At 48.4% G+C, this 9,589-nt stretch overlaps 1 protein-coding gene across 1 annotated transcript in view; it reads left to right on the top strand.

The window, feature by feature from the left end:
- Positions 1-18: 18 nt before the first annotated feature.
- The window catches only part of SUGP1 (SURP and G-patch domain containing 1), a 32,287-nt gene continuing 22,716 nt past the window's right edge, over positions 19-9,589 (top strand). The window contains exons 1-3 of the mRNA XM_027583052.2: positions 19-59; positions 1,767-1,941; positions 7,746-7,846. Of these exons, the coding sequence (XP_027438853.1) occupies positions 26-59; positions 1,767-1,941; positions 7,746-7,846 (310 nt within the window). The 5' untranslated portion in view covers positions 19-25. The remainder of the gene's footprint in view (positions 60-1,766; positions 1,942-7,745; positions 7,847-9,589) is intronic.

Here is a 9,589-nt window from a genome sequence, read left to right as displayed (position 1 = left end):
TGGAACCGGAGCATTGTGGGATTGGATGAGTCTCAAGATGGACAACCGGGATGTTGCAGGTAACAGCCCCCGCCTCACTTGAAGCGCTCGTCTGGGTCCGTGGGGCTACCCGTCGCCGTTTCGTCCTCCCATCGGGTCTGCCGCGGCCCACCGGCCCCTCGCCTCAGCCCCTAGGGCGTCCCGAAGCGGCGGCTTCTGCATCTTCCCCGTCTGCCGAGACCCCAGACCCGGTTGCTGCCCCCACCGCCCGGTTTGCTGTGGGCGCCTGGTATTCCGTAAAGGCTGCCACTGGGTCGGCCCTGCTCTCCCTTTCCCAAATAATCGCCTTCGGGACTGGTCAGAGCTCTGCTTCCCGAAACAGCAGCAACCTTGGGCTGTCCTGCGCCCCTCTGTTCGTAGCAGCCGTGGTCTGGCCTGTGTCCGCTTTCTGAAAAAGCTGCTTTTTCGAACTGCTCTAGGACTCTCTGTACACACTTTCTCAGTGTTTTGAGCCCCCACTTTACACAAATCTTGCCCTTCCCTCTCTCCCAGACCTAGCCCGTCCCCGCCCCCCCCCCCCCCCCCGCGACTGGGATGCATTCACCCATTTAGCAAATACTGTGTGCCAGGCACTATGCTAGGCGCTGGGGATGCAGTGGTAATCCAAAAACGGTCCTGCCTTCCTTAAGGTTATTTTCTACTGGACCCAGACAATGCACCCAGAGGAAATATTTACAGACACACAGATTATAATGATGTGAGAGAATGGGGGTGGAGGCTGCTGATATTGGGTGGTGAAGGAAGGCCTTTTTCAGCAGAAGACATTTGAGATGAGAAGATGCCAGCTATGGGAAGGCCTGGAGGGCAGAGCTTTCCACGCAGAGGGGTGACAGCCAGTGCAAAGTCTTTGGGGTGTGATGGGCTTGTCATTTTGAAGAATGTCAAGAATGAAGTGGAAGTGAGGAGGGGAGTCTTTTCTGACAGGGCCCTGAAAATCAACTTTCAGAATCTGGATTTTATTCTGAGTCCCATGGGAAGCCTTTGAGGTGTCTTCTCCATCTCTACACTTCCCACCCTCATCTGAAGACACCATCATCCTCCAGGACACCATCCAAGCCTCCTTGTTGGTCTCCTTGCTGTCTCTGTGCACTCTACAGTTAGTAGTCGGAACGATCTTTAAAATACTGTTTGTGAGCTTAATTCTTTGCTACTCCCTAGAGCCCTTCAAGTAAAACCAAAACTCCTATCTTGCCCAACCCTCACCTCCATTCCTGGAACAGTCCACTCTGGCCACAGTGGGCCCTTGCTGGTCCTTGCATGTACCAGGCTTCTTTTTCCTTAGGTTTTTGCAACTGCTCCTTATTCTGCCCAAATAGTTCCTCATGTGGCTTTTCAGGAGGCTGGTTCTTTATTTTTCTGGTTTCGGCTTAAATGTCTTCTAACAGTTGTTTTTTGGCTGCCTAGCTGTATAGGTGCTTCTGTGTCATTCTTCCACCCCTTTTTTGGTTTCTAGCAAAGAGCTCTTGTTACAGTTTTACAGCTACTTTTTCGGTGTAAGTCTGTTGCCTTCTTGGCCAAAGGTGAGACCCACATTGGCAGAGACCCCTTCTTTGGTTGAGCTGAACACCTGGTACATTAGCTCAGTAAATGTTCACGGAATAAATGAAGAAATAGAAATTTGAATGTCAGTTGGTGCAGGCAGCAGCAACTGGGCTGCTCCTGTAGGAGCCGCTGGACATGTTTATGGTTGCTGATATGCATACACTGATAGGCTTTTTTCTCCTCAGGAAAGGCTAACCGGTGGTTTGGGGTTGCTCCTCCCAAGTCTGGAAAAATGAACATGAACATCCTTCATCAGGAAGAGCTCATTGCTCAGAAGAAACGTGAAATTGAAGCCAAAATGGAGCAGAAAGCCAAGCAGAATCAGGTGGTCATCAGCCCTCAGCCCCCACATCCTGGCGAGTAAGTGCCCCCCCCCCCTGCAGCTGGGCTGGGGTGTTAGAGGGTCACTGCAGAGGGTTTTGTGTTCAAGAGCAGTCAGGGTATTCTTGCACCTGGCCACAACCTGATGATGCAAGGAGTGACACAGATGCTCTCAGGAGGCTCAGGTGGCAAGAGAGAAACGAGTGGTTTGTGGGAGCTCAGAGGATGGCCTGGCCGAATTCACCAGTTACTTACTCCTGACCAGCTGTGGGCTAGGGACCAGGGATGTAGCACAGAACAAACCCCAGACTCCCATCTCTACCCTTATGGGGCTCACGGTCTACTATCAAAGGGGGTGCCAGTTCTACCCCAGAGCTGCCAGTCCGTAACGTGAGGCGGCGTGTTCCCTGGTGCAGCAGTTGCTGTGGGGGCCCAGCAGAGCCTTCGCGTTCTCAGAGCCAGTCCACTGAGGTAGCGGGGAAAGGCCTAACCAGCAGAAGGCAGGAAGGGAAGAGAGCCCTTGTGTGTCAGGTGGCTCAAGCTGTTGCATCAAAGGCGTTTCAGAGTGAAGCAGGAGGTAGATCAGGCAGGGTTTCCTCCTGCCTGTCCTGAGAAATGCTCAGGACACCCAAGAGTTTTCAGCAGGGGTGGTGTGATTAGGATGACAAGATCCCTTCCTCTGGAGTTTGAAGCATGGAATATGTTAAACCCTTTACAGAGCTGTCCCAGCTCTCACCTTTTCTAAGAATCTGTGGCATGTCATTGAGGGCAGGATTTAGACTCTATTCTTTTTTTTTTTTTTTTTTGAGAGAGAGCATGAGAGGGGGGAGGGTCAGAGGGAGAAGCAGACTCCCCGCTGAGCAGGGAGCCCGATGCGGGACTGGATCCCAGGACTCCAGGAACATGACCTGAGCCAAAGGCAGTCGCTCAACCAACTGAGCCACCCAGGTGCCTTTAGACTCTATTCCTATGGGAATCCAGAGCCTGGGATCTCCAAGGGACTTAAGAATGTGGGGACTGGAGGGGTGCCTGGGTGGCTCAGTCATTAAGCATCTGCCTTCAGCTCAGGTCATGGTCCCAGGGTCCTGGGATCGAGCCCCGCATCGGGCTCCCTGCTCCACGGGAGGCCTGCTTCTCCCTCTCCCCCTCCCCCTGCTTGTGTTCCCTTTCTCATTATGTCTATGTCTGTCAAATGAATAAATAAAATCTTAAAAAAAAAAAAAAAGAATGTGGGGACTGGATATGGAGTGATCTGTCAGTCAGTGGGCTTGTAGGCTCTTGCCCTAGGGTTATAGAAGGACTTGGAGATGATGGGAAAGATCTATAGACATGCCTCCAAATAGGTCTCCTGGAAGCAGCTGGATCCCAGCACCAGGATCAGGCAGCTGAAAGGGAGCACCTAGTGGGTGGGTGCATAATACAGGTGGCTTTGGAAATAAGGTTATTTTCTTAATTGTAAAAGCATAGAACAAATGTTAGAATTTCTCACTGAAGAAATAAACATTCGAATTGCCTCAGGGCAACCATTTTGCTATATTCCCCCTGTCTTTGTTTCACAAAGTTGTGGTCCATTTCATGTGCTACTTCCGCCTCAACTTTTTAAAAAGAAAGCTTTTCCCTGCATTGCAACTCTTTAGAACCATCGTAGTTTTTAAGTTTTATTCTCACTGAGATATAATCAATATGCCATAAAATTGATCTTTTAAACTATACAATTCAGTGATTTTTTGGTGTATTCACAATGTTATGCAACCATCACCAATATCTAGTTCTAGAACATTTGTATCATCCCAAAAGGAAACCTAGTACCCATTTGCATTCACTCCCTATTTTCTCCTTCCCCAGCCCCTGGCAACCCCTAATGTACCATCTTTTTTTTTTTTTTTTTTAAGATTTTATTTATTTAAGAGAAAGAAAGTGAGAGAGCACGGGCGGAGGGGGAAGTGCGGAGGGAGAGGGAGAAGCAGACTCCCCACTGAGTAGGGAGCCCGATGTGGGGCTTGATCCTAGGACCCTGGGAGATACTTAACCAACCGAGCCACACAGGCACCCCCCTAACTTACCATCTTTGTGGATTAATCTATCTTGAATATTTTATATAACATTCCGCCTTTTGTGTCTGGCTTCTTTCACTGGACAGGATGCTTTCAAGGTTCATCACTTTTTAGCATGCATGAGGACTTCATTCCTTTTCATGGCCAAATAATACTCTATTGTGTGGATGGAACATGTTTTGCTTATCTGTTCACCAAGAGCCAGAATTTTTAAAGGCTGCACAATATCCCTTACCATCTGTTAATGGGTGGTTTTCAAGTGGGATTCATTTGCTGCTTGCTGCTGCCCCGAGGTGTTTTTTCTTGTCCTGCATTGTCCCCACCTTCTTTCCATCCTTCTTGAGGGAGATATTCATAGTATGAGGACAAGGCCAGGGTCAGCAGAACCTTCTCTTTTGTATGGGGAAAAGAAAAACAAAACTTTACAGGGGCACTTGGGTAGCGCAGTCAGTTGAGCATCCAACTCTTGGTTTTGGCTCAGGTCGTGTGTGATCTCAGGGTCATGGGATCGAGCCCCACGTCGGGCTCCAGGCTTGGCACGGAGTCCACTTGAGACACTGTCTCCCTCTCCTGCCCCTCCCTGCTATGCTCGCACGGGCTCTCTTTCTCTAGCTCTAAAAAATAAATGAATCTTGGGCGCCTGGGTGGCTCAGATGGTTAAGCGTCTGCCTTCGGCTCAGGTCATGATCCCAGGGTCCTGGGATCGAGTCCCGCATCGGGCTCCCTGCTCCTTGGGAGCCTGCTTCTCCCTCTGCTTCTCTCTCTCTCTCTCTCTCTCTCTCTCTCTCTGTCTGTCTGTCATGAATAAATAAATAAAATGTTAAAAAAAAAGAGTTTAAAAAAAATAAATAAATGAATCTTAAAAAAAGAAAAAAACCCCTCAACTTTACGTATATGTGGTAGACTTGAAGGAAACTAAAGGAGAGGAAAACGAGGCAAAACCAAAGTCATAACCCTGCAACCCAGAGACAGTGCTGTTTGCATTTTGTTGGTTTTTTCTTTTTACCTTTTTTTTTTTTTTTTTTTAAGATTTTATTTATGAGAGGGGCGCCTGGGTGGTTCAGTCATTAAGCATCTGCCTTCAGCTCAGGTCATGATCCCAGGGTCCTGGGATCGAGCCCTGTATTGGGCTCCCTGCTCCGCGGGAAGCCTGTTTCTCCCTCTCCCCCTGCTTGTGTTCCCTGTCTCGCTGTCTCTCTGTCAAATAAATAAATAAAACCTTTAAAAAAAAAAGATTTTATTTATGAGGAGAGAGAGAGAGAGAGCATGAGCAGGGGGGAGGGGCAGAGGGAGAAGCAGACTCGCCACTGAGCAGGGGGCCTGATGCGAGCCGAAGGCAGATGCTTAACTGACTGAGCCACCCAGATGCCTCTTGATGGTTTTTACTTTTTTTTTTTAAGATTTTATTTATTTATTTGACAGAGAGAGACACAGCGAGAGAGGGAACACAAGCAGGGGGAGTGGGAGAGGGAGAAGCAGGTTTCCTGCTGAGCAGAGAGCCCACCTTGGGGCTCAGTCCCAGGACCCTGGGATCATGACCTGAGCAGAAGGCAGCTGCTTAACTGACTGAGCCACCCGTGTGCCACTAACAATTTTTAATTCAAATATTTTTTGACATAAATAGGGCCATACTGTAGTTGTTGATTGATTTTCTTTGGGGGGGGTAGAGGGAGGGGGGAGGGAGAGAGAATCTTTTTTTTTTTTAAGATTTTATTTATTTATTTGAGAGAGAGAGAGAGAGAATGAGAGATAGAGAGCACGAGAGGGAAGAGGGTCAGAGGGAGAAGCAGACTCCCCGCCGAGCGGGGAGCCCGATGCGGGACTCGATCCTGGGACTCCAGGATCGTGACCTGAGCCGAAGGCAGTGACTTAACCAACTGAGCCACCTAGGCGCCCTGAGAGAGAGAATCTTAAGCAGGCTCCAGCTCAGTGCTGAGCCCGATGCTGGGCTCAATTTCACAACCCTGAGACCTGACCTGAGCAGAAATTAAGGGTTGGACGCTTAACCACCCCTGTAGTTGTTTTATATCCTGCTTTTTCTTTGTTTTGTTTTTCACTTAGTATCGTACTTTATTGCTTTATCTCTAAAATTTAAGTATTCAGGGCTGCTCCATCTGCCCTATGGAAGTCCTGTGATTTATTGAACTAGTGCTATTTGTTAAGTTGTTCCCATTTTTAGTTCATTACAACAGATTTTTAGAATAAGACTTTTTATTTATTTACTTATTTATTTTAAAGATTTTATGTATTTATTTGAGAGAGAGCGCGCACGCATGAGAGAGCATGAGAGGGGTTGGGTCAGAGGGAGAAGCAGACCCCCCAGTGAGCAGGGAGCCCGATATGGGACTCGATCCAGGGACTCCAGGATCATGACCTGAGCCGAAGGCAGTCGCTTAACAACTGAGCCACCCAGGCGCCCAGAATAAGACTTTTTAGAATTTTAGAATTTTTAGAAGAATAAAACTTAATTTTAATAGAAAAAGGCTAGGCCTGTGGGCTCCCTGAGCCTTTACCAATTATTGGATGTGTCAGTACAACAGTGACTAATAATAATTATACTGTGATAGTATATATAACGTATGGTAATTGTGTACTGTATATCGCATATATAAGTGGGTTGTGTATTAGGTATGAATATCTGTAGATACATAGTAGATGTAATAGTAACAGAAATCGGAGTGTTGTGTGGCCCTGAAAGCAGTATATATGAAGAACTTCTGAGGTTTGGGGCAGGATGGTATGTTTATAGTAGAAAAGGGAAGAAGTAGGATCTGGGCGCCTGGGGGGCTCGGTTGGTTGGGCCACTGCCTTCGGCTTGGGTCATGATCCCGGGGTCCTGGGATAGAGTCCCGCATCGGGCTCCCTGCTCAGCGGGGGGGTCTGCTTCTCCCTCTGACCCTCCCTCCCCCTCTTGCTCTCTCTCTTTCTCTCTCTCTCTCAAATAAATAAATAAATATTTAAAAAAAAAGAAAATGGAAGAAGTAGGATATATATTATGATCGTAGCCTAATTCCTTCTGTTTCTAAGTTAGGGGACAAAAAGAGTCGTGGCTGTTCTGAGCGGAAGAGACTCTTTTGGATGTTTCCCTTTGCTTTCTATTTTTCTATGTTTCCGTTTGCACCATAATAAACCTCTGTTGCTTTTATGATCAGGAAAAATGAATTTGAATTAAACATTTGGGCTTCTGGGTTTGCTTTAGTGCTGACTTGTTGAAAGTACATGTTTAAACATACGTTTTGCAAACAAAAGAGAGTGTAAAAATAATAAGAATATAAAATTCCCCTTTAATTCTTCCACCAAGAGATTGCTTTCGGTATTTTGCTGTGCACCTGTGATACCCACAGAAGCGCTGACTGGCTCAGGTCCGGAACTGCAGTCACATGTGGGTACAGACACAGGCCCTGCCTTGGAAATCTCTGATATCCAGCTGAGAAGACAGACATGGGAGCCAGTAACAGCCCAGATAATTAGTTAACAAGTATGCAGGTGCTGTGCAGGAGGAGCAGGTGCTTCTGAGCTGTCTTGTTGGAGATACTGTTTGAACCTGGAGGGTCGATACACAGGTAGCGATAACATCAATATAGACAGTATTGCTTTCACTAGAACAAGATTATTCCGTATTACTACAAAGGCCGCTCTGTGCACTCAGTAGTCCCCAGACGTCTTTGGGGCAGGGTTTTGGGTCCCATTAGGTGAGAACGTGGGGTGGGTGTGGGGCTGAGATGGGTAAGGCAGGCCCCTGCCCCTCCTCTTGTGGCTCACCCTCTCTGTCCTCTGTCTCGGGTCTAGAATTGCGAATGCACACAACTCTTCTGTTTCCAACAAGTTTGCTAATGACGGCAGCTTCTTGCAGCAGTTTCTGAAGTTGCAGAAGGCGCAGACCAGCACAGGTGAGTGCTGTCACCCGCTTCCTGAGTCTCCCTCTGCTGGGGCTCGCCCTGCTGGCTCTCTCCTCCGGGAGTCGCTGGGTGTCACAGAAATAGCAGGTCCCGCCTGACTTATTCTTCTCATCCCACATTGATTGGGATGAATTCTGTTCGTCCCTACAGTAAATGGTCGGGGAGAGCTCAGACACAGCCTTCAAGGTGCTTACCCTATAAGAGCAGAGACAGATAAGCCAGGTTTCAGTGTAGGGGTTAGTGGCCTGACTAAACATGCCCCGGGTGTTGGGGAATGTCACGGAAAAGATATGCCCTCCATTTGACTGGTGAGCTGGACCCTGGCTGGCACTCAGAGGCCCCTTGCCCCCTCCCCTGTGCTTGGAATGCGGGTTCCCTTTGTCTTTCCCACTCCCAGAAGCTACTCCAAGCACATAGCTTTGAGATAGTGATGTGGTATTGAGAACATCTGTGAGTATATGTGACTGAATCCACTTAAGGTCTCCATAAACTTTTAAGATTTCGTGGGTGGGTGCGGGGATCCATTCATTTTGCTGCTGCCCAAGACAAGCCTCATATGTAAGTTCCTTTTGCTTATTACAGCTACTTACCAACTTGGAGTGGCCTGCCTTTTTCTGTGGTCTCTCCCTGCTCTCTGAGTATAGGGGCCAGGTTCAGATTATACCAGGGAAGCTCCCCGGAGGGTTACAAACCAACACTAGGGCTGTGGGACCACAGCATGGGTTAGAGCAGCAACTTAGGTTTGAGGGATGGGATCCCATCCATAGGTGGGAGGGCCACCTGGCCCATAGGAGCCCCATGATTACAGGGAGTCCACTCATATCTATGGTTGTGTAGTTTACCAATCAGCTTAATTTTTTTTTAATTTTTTATTTCAGAGAGAGCACGCACGAGTAGTGGGGAGGGGGAGAGGGAGCTGAGGGAGGGGCTGAGCAGGGAGCCTGATGCGGGGCTCAGTCCCAGGACCTGGAGATCATGACCTGAGCCGAAGGCAGATGCTTAACTGACTGAGCCACCCAGGCACCCCAGCTTAATTTTGTTTTTTAAAGATTCAGGGGCACCTGTGTGGCTCAGTCATTAAGCGTCTGTCTTTGGCTCAGGTCGTGATCCCAGGGTCCTGGGATCGAGCCCCCATCAGGTTCCCTGCTCAGCAGGAAGCCTGCTTCTCCCTCTCCCACTCCCCCTGCTTGTGTTCCCTTTCTTGCTGTGTCTCCCTCTGTCAAATAAATAAATAAAATCTTTATAAAAAAATAAAAAAGATTCATTTATTTACTTTAGAGCACCTGCATGGGTGGGGGGAGGGGCAGAGGGAGATAGAATCTTAAGCAGACTCCCCACTGAGCAGGTAGCCTGTAGTGGCACTAGATCTCATGACCCTGAGATCACGACCTGAGCCAAAATCAAGAGTCGGATGATTAGGGGGCGCCTGGGTGGCTCAGTCAGTTAAGCGTCTGCCTTCAGCTCAGGTCATGATCTCAGGGTCCTGGGATCGAGCCCCTTAGCTGGCTCCCTGCTCAGCGGGGAGCCTCCTTCTCCCTCGGCCCCTCTCCCTGCTTGTGCTCTCTCTCTCTCTGTGTGTCAAATAAAATCTTAAAAAAAAAAGTCGGATGATTAACTGAACCCCCTAGGCGCCCCTCAGTCAGCTTACTTTTAATGTAAGAAAGTTGCTGGCAAAACAGCTGACCTTCAGTCTTTGTCAGTCTTTCTAGGAAACAGCTAAGACCAAATTCACCC

The sequence above is a fragment of the Zalophus californianus genome, chromosome 1 (assembly GCF_009762305.2).
Source record: "Zalophus californianus isolate mZalCal1 chromosome 1, mZalCal1.pri.v2, whole genome shotgun sequence".
NCBI lineage: Eukaryota > Metazoa > Chordata > Mammalia > Carnivora > Otariidae > Zalophus > Zalophus californianus.
Note: the sequence above shows the minus strand (reverse complement) of the source record. Positions and strands in the feature narration are given on the sequence as shown.